Below are 16,325 nucleotides of genomic sequence, written 5' to 3' on the forward strand. Positions count from 1 at the left end.
ACTTTGTAGTTGGGTGCTCTTAAGAAACTTAGAAATAGTTAAACCGAGGGTCTACTTAACAACCCTTTTTATATATCCAACGTAAGTCCAAAAAGAAAGCCACGTCACTTCATAAATTCGGTTGCAACGTTTATTTGAAATCAAAAAACATTTGCTCAACACAAACAAAAAGTTGTTGAGGAGAAACATATTGACATGACTAATGAGTTGAGTGAGTGGCATGGTATTTACAGCCTGGCAGGGAGTCGGTCCTCCTCCGTTCCGATCCCCTCTAGAAAGTACGTGGCTGGGAGCCGAAACCGAGGCCCACGCCGCGCATTGTGTGTGTGGCGGCTCGCGCCATCTCGTACTGCTGCTCCATGTTGGAAAACATTCGCTGGCGCTGCTGCACGTCCGTGGGCACTTTCGTTCCGCCCGCGGCTGCCGATGGTGCAGCTCCCACTGCGCCACTTCCCTCGCCTGCTGCACTCCCATTAGTGGACTCCGGCTGGTCGCCGCAGCTGCCACTGGCATCGCCATCGCCGGAGGAACCTGCATTTTTGATCCCCATCAGCCGCATAAACTTGGAAGCCACCTTGCCGTCCGAGTCCTGGGAGAAGTGCGCGTTGCCCCACTTGTTCGCCGAGTCCTCGCTCTTCTTGGAGCCCCATAGTAGCTTGCGCTTCTGCTGCTGCTCCGCATAGCGGTTGGCATTGATGATGCCGGGATTGTAGTAACTGGGCAGCTGGATGGGTTCTGCGACAGGTGCTACTACCGCTGGTGTGCTCAGCTCCAGGGACATCAGCGAGGGTATCTTGGGTGCATAGTTGGGCGTCGGCAGGAGACCACCGCCGCCTCCGCCTCCGCCAGATGAACCGGCTGCCATGGCTGCAGCTGCTGCATTGGCAGCTGCCAGAGCGGCCGCTGCAACCGTTGCCGCTGCAGATGCATTAGTTGCCGTTGATCCTGCTCCTCCGCCTGATTTTCCGAGCAGCAGATGAGCTCCGGCCACAGCTCCACCGCGAAGTGTTGTGACTTGTTCTTCCTTTGGAGATCTGGAGCGGCTGCTGGACTCGCGTTCGCGATATTTACGTGACTGCTGCGACTGATGGCGGCGACGAGCGGGCGGCGTGCCCGTGGGTGTGCGGGAATGGGACCGAGAGTCCCGGCGACGACGACTGCGGTCGTCATAGGAGCGACGGACTGATGCTGCGTTAACCGCTGCAGCGGCGGCTGACGAGGAGGACGATGAGTTGTTGTGATGATGATGGCGTTCCTTGCCACTGTGGTGGCGGCTGCTCTTCTCCGAACGCCTGCGGTCGCGATCCTTGTCGCGATCTCGCTCCCTCTCCCGGTCACGATCCCGCTCCCTTTCGCGCTCCCTGTGGCTGTTGCCGTCTTTGGTACGATGGTGGCGATGATCGCCCTATACATAAAACAGATGGTATTAGTTTGGCTATGTTGAATTGCTACGTTGATTGAGACTCTTCCTCACCTTGCTGTGATCCTTGTCACGTCCTTTGTCGCGACTGCGTTCTGGATCGCTGCGTTTTTCCCGCTCCCGCTCGCGATCCTTGTCCCTGTCACGCTCGCGGTCCCGTTCCCTGTCCTTGTCCCGCTCCTGGCGGTGGCGACTGCTGGGCTGCGGCTCCTAGAACGGGATAAAGCAACCCATTGAGGAGAATTACATTAGAGCGAATGGATCTATGGATCTGCGCTGTCGACTAAGGATCTAGGTCTAGATGCTAGATGCTAGGATGCTGGGGAGGAATGAAAGAGGATGTGGGCTGTGGGCCACCAGCTGGGGCCCGAGGTCCTTCCGGGGTGTCCTAGATAGCTTAGAGAGTTGTTAGGTTCTATTTGATCGCTTTTTGTATACTCACTTTCGTGCGCCTTGACATCTTTCTCTCTCTCTCTTTCTTTCTCTTTCGCATTATCTCTCTCTCTCTCGCTTTCGCGCCACCAGTGAGTGAGTGGGTGGGTGGGTGTTTGTGTGTGTGTGTGCGGGCGGGCATGTGTGGTGAGTGTGTCCTGCAAATTGTTTGATTGTTCTATTTGTTCTTGACTTTTTCGGTGGCTCACACACACCCACCAACACAGCCACACAGTCACACACAGGACTACACACAGTGGTGGTCATTACAAATGTGATCGATTGTCGCATTATCGAAGTAGCTATTGGGTATCGAGCGATCACTACGATCGGTCTATCGTCAACTATCGTAGGTCAGGTTTGTTTTCATGTTTTGTTTTTGACTGGTTTGTTTGGAAAATGATTTTTCGTTTTGATTCGGTTTGGTTTGGTTTCGTTTCGTTTACGTAACAACAACAACAATGATAATAAAATGGTAGAGTTTAGTCATTTAAATATTGATGGGCATATAAAGTTTGTAAACTTAACTAAGCTGGCCGAACAACAACAACAAAATGTGTAATCGCAAGCGGACCGACAAAACAGAAATTTCTTTCTTTTGATTTTTTGAGCTTTGGCTCATAACCATCTGGTAGTGTCTAAATTTACACAATTTCTGTTTGGAAGGGAAGGGTTGGAGCGCATGCAGTCGATCGTGGAGATCAGTATATATATATAAATGTATATATAGGTATTGAATATTTCAGTTGGACTGACAAAGTAATAGCACAAGATTTGCTATTTATATCTGTAACTAAAGGTAACATTATTTCAATTATAAACCAAGTAAAGTTAAACTACTCACTATCCTTTGTTTCTAAGTGCAACATAAGCTTGAGAACCAAGACAACATTATTGATTTAACGCACTGCTCTATGTTTGCCTACTTCTTTTTGCCATTAATTTATTTTAGTTGTAGCGATGAAGTACTGTCATGCAGTAGTTTCATACGAATTGCCCGCTTCCATGTTTATATTTATTACTTCTGCTGGCATTTGCCCAACGCATTGTGAACTGCAGAAGAATGAGGAAACTGAAAACTAGGCTACACTATTGATTTGATGCAGTGTCCTATTATTTGGCCCAAGTACTTTTCTTTCATTATTTACATTAACTTTTTCTTTTTATTGGAATTTATAGAACTGGCATTTAAAAAGTACCAGAAATCTGGGCTTCTTTTCAAGTTTAAATATGCTTGGTTTTGATTTCATTGAAATCTACAAATTAAAGGATTGACTTGAAGCGGACTGTGCTAACATTCTGCCCGCCACTGTCAGTGCTGCTGGCAGCGCAGTCGACGTTGACGTCGCCTTTGCGGCAGCGGAAGGAAGTGGATATGACATATGGAAGATCCGCATCAGCATCCGCATCTGCATTCGCATCCGCTCCAACCCAAATACACACACACACATATGTATGGAGTAAGTAATACAATAGCATTTGGTATATATGTATATGGGGAGTAAATATCGATTTGGTGCAACGTCAATTCTTTACCTCATCAATGCGGCCTCTGCTGCTGCTCCTCTGACTCTGCTGCTGCTGCGACGTCGGCAGCGGCGGAGTGTGATGGCGGCGCTTTGTCTTCTCTCTGTCTCTTTCCTTGTCGCGCGGACTGCTGCTGCTGCCATCTCTGTCGCGCTCTCGTTCTCGGTCTCTTTCTCTGCCGGCGTCGACGTAGCCGTAGTTATTATTGTTATTGTTGTTCTTCAGCTTTAATAGGCTAGCAGTTGTTGTTTTTGTGGATTTAGCATGCGGCGAATGCTGCAGTTGTTGTTGTTGTGGTGCCTAGGGGAATTTTGCAACTATTAAGAAACAGCAAATTCGCATTATTTTACTAAAGCACTAGGATACTTTAACTAAATTAGAGGATTAGTGGTTTGATTTTAGCTCTTTTCTTTGGTTTTTTCGATGGATAGGATTAGTTATCTTCATTTCACTCATTCGCACACACACAGACACACACGCTTCAAATACGCAAGGGCAAAATGAAGAAGAAAAAAATGATGGAAGATGTACATATGTGTACACAAAATGCGCTCTGACGATTCTGTTCTATTTTCTGCTGCTTCCGGCCTTGCGGCGTAGGCATATTTACCCGTATCTGAAAGCCGGCATCCTCCTGGTCATCCTCACTACTATAATTCACCAGGGCCTCCATTCTTTAGGGCCAAAAATATGGTTTAAGCACCCGAGTGCGTCCAAAAAAAAAGTAATCAATTGCTTGAGCAGAAACTAGTGGTGAAACTATTGTCAGAGATGGCAAGTGTGGCCAGAGGCTTTTGATATATATCGATATAATTTCGCTGCTTCCATTGATAAATAACGGTAGATTTAAAGAAACCAAAAGGTACTGAAAAACTAAATTCAAATTGTGTCAATACATTTAAAATACACTTCTCTTCAATTCGTACAATTTTGTAAATCCCAATAAGTTAAAAATTGAAAGTCGGTATTTATTTTAGTAAAGGTTTTATTATCTAGTTCTGTGCAATATTATTTTGTATAAATATAAATAAATAAACTTTTTTGCTTTATTTCCTGAATATGTGTAGGAAGGTTTTCATTAATATCTATCACAAATTTGTTATCACGAAATGGAGTCCAAGAAAAGGTTTTGGCACACAAATTCGATCGGCCACTGAAATGTGGTTAATAAATATTGCATAAAATTTAGTAAATTAACTACTTCTACACAACTACTACAGGTTAGGCAATTTAGTGCATGTTAAAAATTAGTTGTTTTATTTGGTGTAAGTGTGAAATTAAGGAAAAGTTAGTGAAAATCAATTTTTGTGTTAACAATAGATATGTTTAAAGGATACAAAAAAAGGCTCTATATCTAAGGCACAAAAAGATGTTTTAAAGATTTCTGCTCTAGATTGTCCTATTCCTCTGAGATTTTCCATCTTTGATTATTTAGTCTTGCGCTTTTTCATCTTTGATTATTTAGTCCTGCACTTTTTCATCTTTGATTATTTAGTCCTGCACTTTTTCGAAGGCCCGGGAAGCGGTGGGAAATTTGTTATATTTAGGGCGAGATCTTCGAGTTTTTTGAGATCATCTTTCGGTCCATCCGATCCTCTAGCACCAACACTCCATAGGGTCATTGTCGAACTCCCACCCAATTTGACCATTATGCCGGCGTTCTGTGGTACAAATCAAGTGAATATAAATGTTAAATCTTTTGCACGCGTTGAAGCAGGGCAAGCAAATGCTAAATACTACTCATCTAAGTATATACAAAATTAAAAACCAGCTTTCTATTGAGCACATGAAATGCATGAATCTGTGCGAAATGCAAAGAATACTTTGGAATACTACAAGCTGTCCAACTAAAAGTGGAAAAAGCCAATCAAATGTTACCAAATGAAATTTAGAAAGGTATCAAAATGGCTGTCCTTACTTGTACCCCTTGCACCAGGACTTGCCTTGCGTCCACCAGCCTCTTCCCATCCACCAGCCTCTTCCCATCCACCAAATCCTCCAGGACGTGGTCCTTCCTCTACAGCTCGTGAGTAACGCATGGTCTGCTGGGAAAGACAATGCATATAAACTTTGCAAACCAAGAGGCAAGTAAGTTCATTAATTGATCACCACCTGATTCTCCTGTTGCTCCGGGCGCCTAGGCTGCGACCTGGACACTCTTCCCCCCAACTGTTGGCCAGCCGATGAATAGACGTACGGCTGCTGGTGCTGCTCTATCTGCTGGAACTGACTAAATGACGCGGGACAGCCCATGGACTCCTCCCTAAAGGAGTTCACGTAGTTGGCATTATCCCACCAGTTCTCATATAGATACTTGTTTGGACACGACTCGATTTGTCTTCCAGGAGGCGGCTCACTAATGGGACCACAGCAACCAAGCTGCATGGGATAGCAATTCGGTATCCAGTGCCGCGGAACAGACTCATTGACCATGTTCGAGGGCATCGAAAAAGTAGAATTTTGCTGGGGCAACGCATTGGTTCTCATATATCTTGGCTTTCGTTGCATAAAGTTGCGACGATTGCAGGACAATTTCTTCAGCTGATGGCGCTCCACACTCCAAATGGTCTTGTTTGGCGGAAACTCGCGATCGGGTCTATAGTGCTCCCACAAATACTGGGTGGCCTCCACCATAAGCACTAGCTGCTCCACCTGGTTGCGGTAGATGCCTTCCATATAGATCCTGCGCTTCACTGACATCAGCATTTCGTAGCCAATGGGCTTTAGCGTTTGGTTAGCAAACGTATCCTCATCATCGGAATAGTCGTCATTGTTTAGGAACTTCAGACCCAATGGGTTGCGTCGCAAGTTGGCGGAAGCCCACCCACAGAACTGCTTCAGCGCCTCGACATTCTGTGTGGGTGGCTTCATCGCATCCCTGGGTACCTCGTAATACGCTGGCACATCGGGATACCCATCCTCGAGATCGATGGGCATCGTCAATGGCGCATTGACTGTGACCTCAAAGAAGGGCTCCGTCTCACCCATTGCCTCCATAGGACTCATAGGCTCCATTGAATTCATTGACTTTATGGACTCCATTGGCGGTGGCTGCTCCTTGGCCTTCTGCGATTTGCCAGAGTTTGGCTTGCTTTGCTTGAATAGCTGATCATCGATGAAGCTGCCCAAGGTGATGGTTTGCGCGTTTTGGTAGTGGTAAATCGAAGTAGGTATACAGCCCTTCTCCAAAGCCTTGAAGTAGTAGCTATTCCCACTTCCACTTCCACTTCCGGATCCACTGCTGCTGGCGTGTCTAGTCATCGTATTTCCGCTCTCGATGCTGCTATTGTAGCTCCCACTGCTCTGCAAGTGGGCAAACCGATTATCTGCGCAGAGAAGTGGTTAACAGATCAGTACAAATGCATATGTACATATGTATATAAAGAATGTTGATATCCCAACTTGCTCGCGGGGTTTGTGTTTTTGAAAATTGCGAGTGAGAGAAGGAGCCAAAACTCAAAATCTCGAGGATTTAGAAACTCACTCACACACATAAGAAAAGAGCGGTCTGCTCGCGGATTCGCCATCCTTACACTTGCCACCACTTAAGTTCTAATAATTTTCTTGTATTTGTATTGTATTCCAACACTTGTCAAAAGCACATTACCATCAAGTTTATAGCTTCTACTTTTGCTTTCTTTTCGCTTGGGGATCACCTTTAGGAATTGCACATCCAATCTCCTGCAGGGAAAAATCGGAGTAGCGTGCGCGGTCGTGTGCGTGTTAATTCAATATTTTCTCGGCATTTTGCATTTTCTCGGCTCGCTTTCTCGCATTCTTCGCACAAACATGCTTGACCAACACTAATGCAGCGAGATGGAGCGAGATGGCTAGAGAGGAAGAGAGAAGGACGCCATTTTCGCCATTTTGCAAAGGAATGCGAGCGTGAGCTTGTTGCTTTTGGATTTTCTCGCGAAGATTGGAGAAGCTAGGCGATATGGTAATCGGAGCACGTGTTTCATTACACTTTCGGTGTGGATTTGTTTGGCAAGCACAATTCCATGGTCAGCAAATTGGAGTTTATGTTACTGAATGGCCAATTTGTTTATACATATGTACACCGCGGATTTTGTTTACGACGCCGCACAGACGAGGAGATAATGCATAAATGACTATTGTCTACTGGCTTACCGTTGCCTGTCGAAACGAATGGCCTCGGATTGTTTGGATAGTGCCTTGTGGTGGCAACCTGAGGCGAGAAATTTGAAGTTAGCCCGGCGGATTGCCATCCAAAGATCCCAATGGCCAGCATGCTAAGCTTACCATGCGTGTCGGGTTCCTCTGGCCGCTCCCAGCCTTGTACTCCTTCCCCACATTCCTGGGCGCTCCAGCCTGCTGCGCATGCGCTGAACCTGGTGGGTTATGCACCCTGCTTTGCCCCAACATCAGTGGCCCAGGATGGGGCTGCCCGGGGCTACCCTGGCGCTTCTTCTGCCGCTTGCTAGTGAACTTCATAAACTTCTTCATGCTCCAACTCTTGTCCCGTAGAACTGCACTTCTGGTTTTTGCGATTTTCCGGAAACGGATGCCGGTCCACTTACCAAAGCTAAAATGTCGCTTCCTCGAGCGATGGGCCGTTAAATGGCAGTGCAGCATCGATACGTAGGACATCACGATATCGATGGCTTTAGTTCCTTTGGCTCAGGGGTCGCCTTCTCCCCTCCCTAAAAACACGATACATCTGAATAGTTAATTGGTAGTTAATTTATATTGACTGGGTCAAGTAATATTGGCTCGAAATGTTTCCAAAATCATGTTCTGCTACAAAAGAATCCGAGAATGGATCAACTACAGGATATGTGGCGCATGCGTAGTTTCAGTTAGATTCCGAGAACTTTGAAAGCTATTTGAAAAAGGCGCTGCAACTAGAGATGGACTAGAAGCGACACTGGCCACTGTGTATTTGATATTTGAAACAAGGATTAAGTCGTTTCACGTAATATTTAAATTTCGTATATTTAGCACGAAAGTGAATACAATTTCTCAGTTAAATTATGCAACGATGGGTATTTGTTGATGTAAGAGCAAGTTCTATAGCACAAATGCACCAAAATTTCGTAATATTTTACCGGAAAGTTTTGAAATATAGTTATCACTGTGTCTCAATTTCAAATGCAACATGTTTGTATTTTAATTATTAGACAATGCGAGCTTTTCCCGATAACTTCTCGAATTTCCGATAATCGTTCATGGATTTATCGATACTTAATTCCCAGCGCCAATCGCGAGCATATTTATATTCGTCAAAGGCTGGCCACACTGCACGGGAGCGCGAAATTTTTTTTCGAAGAATTTTTGTGCTCTTCCAAATTGCGATATAAATTCTGCCCAGGATTGGCCCAGCGGCAACGACGCGACCATCATGACCGACGCAGACTATTTGTTCGCCCTGAACCTGCAAAACCAGCTGAACGCTGAGGCAGAGCCCAGCAACACAGCCGCAAGTGCCGATACCAGCAAAGTACGTAGTAGGAAATGGTAGTATGGTCAACCAAAAAACCTGGGTAATCTTCTATCTGCAGGACACAGACTATCAGCTGGCACGCAGGATTCAGGCCCTCATAGATGGGGGCGAGGAGGACGGAGCCAGCGAGCTGGACACAAGTCTCCAGTTCGTCTACCCCTCAAATCAACAAAAATCGGTGAGTGTGCCATGAAAATCCTTGTTATAATCGAATCACCTTACATCCCAACCAGACAGCAATGGCTAACAATAAAAACCAACACAATAAAGCTCCTGCTCCAAAGAAACAGCCAGTGCGCGCCATTCAGGCCAGCCATGATGACTATCTCAACCAGACGATGAATCTGGTGCATCCGCAGTGGGAGCTGGTTGATCCCACTCCGGACATCTTCTCCATGTTCGTACGCTTCGACGAGAAGTTCTTCCAGCAGCGCCTTGGCGCCGTCGCCCTCGAATGGAGCAAGAAGATGTACTCGTGTGCTGGAATCTGCTACCAGCGAGGCAATCGCTTCGTCAAGGAGGTTACCATTCGGCTCAGTGAGCCGCTGCTAAAGCTGCGTCCGCGCAAGGATCTCGTGGAGACGCTTTTGGTGAGGATTATTGCACTGTTAATGTGTATTACGCAGTAAGCTAGGCATTGCCCTCTTAATTGGCATCTTAAGCCTAGAGTATATGTACATAGATATTACGTATTACATTATACCTATTTGTTATTCCAGCACGAAATGATCCATGCGTACTGCTTTGTGCTCAACATCCGCGAGGGCAACGGTGGTCATGGTCCCAACTTTAAGCGCATTATGGGGACGATCAACAAGGTGGCGGGAACCAACATCACCGTTTATCATTCTTTTCACGACGAGGTGGCTGCCTATCGCACCCACATCTGGCGATGCACGGGCATTTGCCAGCAGCGCACACCCTTTCTGGGCTATGTGAAGCGGACCAGCAACCGGGCGCCCGGTCCGAACGATCAATGGTGGGAGAAGCATCAGCGCGACTGTGGCGGCACCTTCATGAAGGTGGGAGAACCATCGAAACCGCCCAAACCGGAGTCCAAAGCCAAGGCTAAGAAGTCCACTCCAGCGGTGGCCGCGCCCAAGGATGACATACGCAACTGGTTTGGCCAGCCGGCAGCCAAGAAAGTGGCCACTGGCACAGCTTTATTGGGCAACCTGGCGAAGGCGGTGCCTCCGACTTCTTATCCCGGACTCTCATCCGATCCGTTTGCCATGCCCAAGACACCAACTACTGCCACACGACCCAGTGGTGCGAACATCAAAAGCTTCGGCGATCTCAACAAAAGTGGCGAAGGCAGTGAACAGGCCAGATCAGGTTCGAAAGCCACCACTGAGATGAATGGACAGGGCTACAGTCTTGGTGGCTCTAGCGCTGTGGAAATTATTGATATTACTGATGCTCCCGATCCTGCAACACTTCGTCAAATTCGACTCGAGCGTTTTAATGGAGCTGCGTCCAACAAGCAGCAGAATAGTTCTGAAACAGATAATTCCAAAAAGAGGCGTCGTCTTTCCAGCGATGGCGAGTTAATTAGCTGGGAGTCCTACGATGATGATGTGATGGTCAGGGATGTCCATGTGCCCGTCATAGACTTGAGCGACAGCGATAGCGATGGAGAGCGGCCGGTGAAGGATGAATTTAAGGTGCCAGCTGGTAGGAGCACCATGAGCAGTCAGGAGCGCACGCAGAACATCAAGCGCGAGGTAATGGAGGATGAATTGACCTTTTGCGAGGACGATATTCTGTTAATTGATGATGAATATGACGATGAGGAGGCGGCCGCAAATGACAGTCTTACAGCAGCCACGGAATTAGCTGATCAATCCATCATTGACGATCTTTTTGGAGAGGACACCCTGCTGAAGGAGTTCCAGCGTGAGAACGCCGTGCTTCCCTCAGGCTCAAACTACGCCAATAATGTGGACAACGACATCGTATCTTGTCCCATTTGTTTTGAGAAGATGAAACGCACGCAGTTGGCCAATCACTTCGAGGGCTGCACCATTACGGTGCGCGTGGAACCGCCATCGTTTAAGCCAAAAAACGGCCGAGCAAGTGCCTTCAAGGACTTGGACACCAGTAACTCCTCCTCTTCGAGACCTTCCACATCACGCGGCGCCAAGTCAAAATCAACGTCATCAAAGCAAATTCTTCGCAACTCTGGATACACAGATGAGGAGATCGCCGAGCTCAACCTAAGCTCCTCCAGCGACTCGACCACTTTGCTGTCCAGCGAGGATGAGCTTACTCCGCGTCAGCGCCGCCAGCGCAATCTCTACAAACAGACCGTTGGCTGTCCCAAATGTGGCCTGGAACTTAAGGGCCACCAGCTGGAGGCGCATCGATCTCTCTGCCAGAGCCGCAAGAAGCGCTAGGACGACACGTCATTCAAGCACACATCTAATCTAACCATAAATTATTTAAGTTTTTCAGAATTCGTTTATATATAGGTTTCTTAACCGTTTAATGTTATAGGATCTTTCACTTTATGTTATTAAAAATCTGTTACAAGATGCGCCCAAAATATCGCACATTCTTCTTATCTGCATAGCGCGTGGCCAACGCCGGCCAGTGGACCACAAAGAGATCCGCCAGCGGCAGGAGCAGACGTCCGCTCAGCGAAAGCGTCTCCACGCGGCAAAAGCTCTCCACGAATACGATCCTGGAGTGTGAGGGCAGGCGTCCGAGGAGGCGCCACAAGTAAGCCGCGTAGCAAAAGGGCACACAGGTGCCGGGTCCATTGCAGAGGATCAGCTGGGGGCGATCCCGCCAGACCAGATAGCAGCTCCACAGAAGTGCCCACAGGGTCGTGAAGATGCTGCTCAGCCAGGATTGGCCCACGTTGCGGCTGCGCGGCACCTTCACGAATTCCGCCTCCTGGGATGCCAGCGGCAGGGCCTGCCCGAACTGGCGCTCGGAGGTGGAGTCACTGTTGGCCAGGATCAGTCTAACCGGCTGGTACTTCCTCGTCTGCTCGATGTCTGTCTGTTGCAGCAGCGCCTGGGTCAGCCGGCACATCTCCGCCGTGTGGCCGCCTGAGCCCAGTATTACGTAGGTGGGCTGAGGCGTACTGGTCGTCATGTTGTCCTCCGAATAAATCCTATTTAAATTAACAACAAAAAGCTTGTTTACATTTCAACTCGATTGCAATTTATCGATTGATTAAACTGGCACCTTGGTGAATCAACCACGAACTTGTTCCATTGTTATCGATAACTACATCGATTATTATCCGATGAACCGTTTATTTTGTTGCCATTTCGGAGGGCGCCATTTAGAGAATTAATTTGTTTTTTTTTTATTAGAAAGCGGAGCTAAATGGCTACTACCGCTCGAAAGAGTAAGCCAGACAGGACCCGGACGGAGGTTGACAAAGCCATAACTGAGAATGTGCGAAAACTGGTCAGGAACTTGTCGGAACCGGGGGTAAGTTGTAAAACAGATGTTATCCCTATTCCAATTTAATAAATTTATAACGCAGACCAGCGAGGAGAAGTTGCGCAGGATGGAGGACACGGCATCAAAGATACTCACTAAGCAACGCTGGGAATGGGTCCCCACAGGCACGGAGGTGAAACGCAGCCTGGACGATCTGGCGGAGCGTTTCCGGGTGGAGGGCATGGCATCATTTGGAGATACCATCAAGGAGATGGCCTACAAGTATCTGGCCATGAATGAAATTCAACAGCATCCCGATCCTCATGCTGGAGGGCCAATGCTGGAATTCCTGCTCATCATAGCCAATAATCCGGTGCAAAACATCCGGCGCAACCGGGCGTTTATGGAACAGCAGCGTCTGGCCATGATCGAAAGCATGGAGGCGGACGAGCGACGGACACAGGTGAAACTAGAGGAAGCCATCAATTCCGCCGAAACGGAGGTGGACTGGGCAGCCCTGCTAGCCGAGGATTTCCTGGATCCGCCAGAGGATGACAGCTCGGACAGCTTAAGTGTAAGCATCTGGAGACTGAAGCATCCCGAATGCTAGTTTCATTTGCACCGTCATAATACCCTTACCATTTTTCCAAAAGGACTGGTCGGATGAGTCGGACTGCGACTCCACAACTACTTTGCATCCCGATGAGAATGTAGGCACCTCGCGAAGCCTCCCGGACATGGCCATGGTTTATAAGCAGGCCATAAAGGCGGCAGGCCCGAATGGAAATAGGAACAACATCTACATGCCGCCCGTGCCCGAGCAGCGCGTCATCAAGAGTAACGTCTTCCGGATAGCGCAACCATCCGTTCTGAGTCTCAACAATTACGAGGGCAATCACCTGAGACGGAGCAAACTGCTTCAGTTGCCGCCACCCCAACCGCCCCAAGCAACCACTCCGTATTGGCAAAGTGATAGCAACGCGGACGTGCTCTTGCGTACAATCCACGCCCACTGGTGGCGTCCTGACATCCATTTGAACGCCCTGCCCTCCAGTACAAATCCACTGGACAACTTTGCCGTGAGCTACGTGCAGTTTCTGAACTCCCAGGCCCGAGGCCTCTTGGCCCTGCCACTGCCCAAAACCACCACGGAGTCCTGTCTGCTAAGGGAGATCCTCTTAATGTTCGTGTGTCCATCAAGTTGTTGTTTCTTTATATTCAACAAAGAGACTCGTCGCATTACTGTGCGCGAGAATGTCAGTATCTGCACAGTGACTGCGGTAAGAACTTAAAGCGTTCATGTAATTCCCTGTTAAGTCCTTCTCTTTTATAGTGCACGCTGCAAAATTTTCTGCTTCTTAATGTGGTGCCTGCGCTGGAGGACATGTTGGAAGTGCAACGCATCATCGAGGCTCATACGTTGCAGGTCGACGGCATAAAGACAACGATTACCCTGCAATGCTTTGCATGCGGCCTGAGGGATCTTGTCCGGCCCATTTCCCAACTCCTCATCGCTTACGAGGAGCGTGTCATTGAGGATCCCGCGACAAATACGCTAATCAATCTTACGATTGAATTCAAGGAACACTTTCGCCAGCTGCGTTTGCTGCGACTGCTGGCCGAAGATGTCATCCTGGATAAGGGTCCACCGCACCTACGCAGCGCCTACTTGCTATCCAGACTCTATAAGCAGACCATGCCGCAGGTGCCGCACCAGAAGCTGGCCATTGCCCTGCTGCTCTTTTCCCTGAGGATATACTGTAGCATCATCGACGGCTGGTGGCGCAGGGCCACGCTGGAGGATCGCCTTGACGAGTTCATCGTGGAAATATGGTAAGCCATAAGGATGCTCACTACTGTGGCCAGCTGAAGTCATAACTATTTTGTTTTTCAAGTATCGAGGAGGACGCAAAGCCCCGTAGCTACGTGCGCAAACGCAGTGTGAATTGTGAGGAAAGTTTGGAAGTCGTAGAGATCTTCAATAAGCTGCAATCCTGCCCACTTTACCAGCTACTGCTGGAGCATGCCCTGGAGTCTGGAGAAACGCAGGACCTGCTGTCCAGTGTAAATAAGCTGGGCGAGATGCTGACCACCAACAATGAAAGCCAACCGCCGTCACTGCACGATGAGCTGGTCGCCCAGGTTTTTACCCAGATTGAGGTTTACTGTGGTAGAGTTCATGCGGATGAGGAGGATGAACCGGAGCCGGAGGAGGACATAGAGCAGTCACACGACGATCTGATTGCGAGCAATGCGCAGGGCATTAGGAATCTTGATCTCTTTGCCATATTTACCCAGCCGGTGCAGCAACGACGTTTAGAGCGACAACGCGATCGGCTGAGAAAGAAGCCCATTCAATTGGCCAACATTTTGAAGCGCTTGGAGCGCTCCACTTGTCTGCAGCTAAAGTCTGAGTTGCCGGAGGCGCTGGGTGTTATTCTGCAAAAGAGACAGTGCCTGGCGAACGAGTACGCGATGGAAGCGTACTGCAAGGATCTGCACCTGGCCGAGAACGTGCGATTCGTGCGGCACACGATGATGCTGGAGGCGTACTACATACTCGTGCCCCACTACACTGCACTCTTCGCGCGCATTGAGAGGAACGATAGCTGGGCACGGAGCTCAGTACTCACTTCCATGCTCTGCGCTGTGCTGTGTCCATATTACCCGCAATTAGCTAAACGCCTTCATGTCGCGGTTATATCACAGATAAACTCGAATTCAACAAAGGTCTATGAGGCCCTGGAGGCAATTGAACTTGTTTATGAGATGCCAGTAGCCATGCAGCGCATCCTCACAGCCAAGCACATGCAAGACTACAATTTGGTGTGGCGGCTGATGCTGAAGGTGAAGTGGGCCGTCTGGAAGCTGGAGACTCTGGAGTTTCTGCGCCGCGACACGGCAAATCCATACGCTCCTCTGGATTTGCTCGGCCTGACCATCCGTCGCCTGGAGATTGTGCGCTTCTGGTTGATTTTCCTCATCAACAACCTGCACACGCACATTATGGAGGCTGTGGGTGAGCAGTTCGAGCTCAGGATTGGCAAGTGCAAGAACATCCGCCAGTTGAGGATCATGCACGACGAGCACCTGTCGTGGCTGAAGAAACATTGCATGCTGACCGACGAATTCAAGGCATTTCGCGTCGCCCTCGAGCAGCTCTTTCATCTGGTCTTCGTGCTGGACATGGAGTGGAACACTTGCGCCAGCTACATGGGCGTCAACGATGCCCTTTGCTTGGACTTCACCCTTTCGGATGACGGCATTGATGACGGCGAATCGGAACGCCGGAGTTTTGAGTACCTGGCGCTCAACCAGGTGGCGGAGATCGAGATGACGTACATACGGTGCCACCGCACGTTGGCCGACATCCTCAACACGCTGGTGTACCAGAACGACCATAGATTCCGTAAGTGGTTGTGTTGGTCCCGAAACCGGCCACTTTGACTTACTCTTTCTTTGTCTTGCAGTGTCTGCCTTGGAGGAGACCATCAGCTCCAGTATGCCCCATTAGAAATGAATCTCCACAAAGGATCTTGTTGCGCATTACCATGACCATTACCATTACCAGTGCCATTACCGATAATCCCGACATTCCCATACCAAGTGAATTAAAGTGAATTTTGTTAATGAAACCTCACTCGAACTCCTCATCGCTGTCAGGGAAGGGCTCCTCGATCGGTGGCGGTGGCAGCGTGGTCACCTCGTGCAGCGTTGGCCGCCGGATGAACGGCTGGCAGGTGGACTCGCACAGGCGGGCGGTGGGAAAGACTGTGCGTTGTGGGTAGCACTGCCCGTTGACGTGCTCACAGCGCCGATAGTCGGACTTCCGATTGAAGACGTACAGCTCGGCGCATGGCGAGCAGTTGGTCTGGCCCTTCATGCTCGTCTGCAGGCACTGGAAGCGCCGATCGCTGGAGCTGAGGCCCAGGGACACCTGCCGTATGGCAATGGCCAAGACGACGACTACCAGGTGGCACCAGCGCACTCCTTGCTGCCGCATGGTCAGTTGGTCTCTGTGGCTTTTGCCGCTCTTTATTCGTTTAGTTTCGGCCGTTTAGCCGGTTTCTCATGGTTATCTTG

At 48.8% G+C, this 16,325-nt stretch overlaps 6 protein-coding genes across 11 annotated transcripts; 2 read left to right on the forward strand and 4 right to left on the reverse strand.

Annotated features, from left to right (window-relative positions):
* Window positions 1–108: 108 nt before the first annotated feature.
* Window positions 109–4,144, reverse strand: LOC122623332 (arginine/serine-rich coiled-coil protein 2). Of its 3 annotated transcripts, XM_043802421.1 has the most exons (4): window positions 3,990–4,144; window positions 3,389–3,679; window positions 1,475–1,630; window positions 109–1,405 (listed from the first exon to the last, which is right to left on the reverse strand). In XM_043802421.1, the coding sequence occupies exons 1-4, from the start codon at window positions 4,050–4,052 to the stop codon at window positions 272–274; spliced, it is 1,644 nt and encodes a 547-aa protein (XP_043658356.1). In that variant the 5' UTR covers window positions 4,053–4,144; the 3' UTR covers window positions 109–271. The 3 variants fall into 3 exon arrangements, with proteins under 3 accessions (XP_043658356.1, XP_043658357.1, XP_043658358.1); XM_043802422.1 differs by lacking the exons at window positions 3,389–3,679; window positions 3,990–4,144 and adding an exon at window positions 1,863–2,188; XM_043802423.1 differs by lacking the exons at window positions 109–1,405; window positions 1,475–1,630 and having other exon boundaries at window positions 3,471–3,696.
* A 477-nt stretch (window positions 4,145–4,621) lies between these two features.
* LOC122624466 lies at window positions 4,622–8,032 on the reverse strand. Of its 4 annotated transcripts, none has more exons than XM_043804013.1 (5): window positions 7,643–8,032; window positions 7,511–7,568; window positions 5,492–6,705; window positions 5,298–5,421; window positions 4,622–5,040 (listed from the first exon to the last, which is right to left on the reverse strand). In XM_043804013.1, the coding sequence occupies exons 1-5, from the start codon at window positions 7,988–7,990 to the stop codon at window positions 4,976–4,978; spliced, it is 1,809 nt and encodes a 602-aa protein (XP_043659948.1). In that variant the 5' UTR covers window positions 7,991–8,032; the 3' UTR covers window positions 4,622–4,975. The 4 variants fall into 4 exon arrangements, with proteins under 4 accessions (XP_043659948.1, XP_043659947.1, XP_043659950.1 ...); XM_043804012.1 differs by having other exon boundaries at window positions 5,298–5,424; window positions 7,643–8,031; XM_043804015.1 differs by lacking the exons at window positions 7,511–7,568; window positions 7,643–8,032 and adding an exon at window positions 6,868–6,986 and having other exon boundaries at window positions 5,298–5,424.
* Window positions 8,033–8,618: 586 nt separating this feature from the next.
* LOC122625239 (DNA-dependent metalloprotease SPRTN) lies at window positions 8,619–11,382 on the forward strand. The gene is made up of 4 exons (XM_043805254.1): window positions 8,619–8,840; window positions 8,902–9,021; window positions 9,077–9,433; window positions 9,563–11,382. Exons 1-4 carry the CDS (start codon window positions 8,742–8,744, stop codon window positions 11,237–11,239), a joined length of 2,253 nt encoding a protein of 750 aa, XP_043661189.1. The 5' UTR covers window positions 8,619–8,741; the 3' UTR covers window positions 11,240–11,382.
* On the reverse strand, window positions 11,300–12,011 carry LOC122625242 (UDP-N-acetylglucosamine transferase subunit ALG14 homolog). The gene has a single exon (XM_043805258.1). The coding sequence runs from the start codon at window positions 11,943–11,945 to the stop codon at window positions 11,370–11,372; it is 576 nt and encodes a 191-aa protein (XP_043661193.1). The 5' UTR covers window positions 11,946–12,011; the 3' UTR covers window positions 11,300–11,369.
* A 100-nt stretch (window positions 12,012–12,111) lies between these two features.
* LOC122625238 lies at window positions 12,112–15,877 on the forward strand. Its single transcript, XM_043805253.1, has 6 exons — window positions 12,112–12,290; window positions 12,346–12,816; window positions 12,896–13,522; window positions 13,576–14,075; window positions 14,138–15,651; window positions 15,713–15,877. Exons 1-6 carry the CDS (start codon window positions 12,183–12,185, stop codon window positions 15,754–15,756), a joined length of 3,264 nt encoding a protein of 1,087 aa, XP_043661188.1. The 5' UTR covers window positions 12,112–12,182; the 3' UTR covers window positions 15,757–15,877.
* On the reverse strand, window positions 15,777–16,279 carry LOC122625244. The gene has a single exon (XM_043805260.1). It carries the CDS (start codon window positions 16,243–16,245, stop codon window positions 15,880–15,882), a length of 366 nt encoding a protein of 121 aa, XP_043661195.1. The 5' UTR covers window positions 16,246–16,279; the 3' UTR covers window positions 15,777–15,879.
* Window positions 16,280–16,325: the final 46 nt, after the last annotated feature.

Source organism: Drosophila teissieri, chromosome X (assembly GCF_016746235.2).
Source record: "Drosophila teissieri strain GT53w chromosome X, Prin_Dtei_1.1, whole genome shotgun sequence".
In the NCBI taxonomy this organism is placed as follows: Eukaryota; Metazoa; Arthropoda; class Insecta; order Diptera; family Drosophilidae; genus Drosophila; species Drosophila teissieri.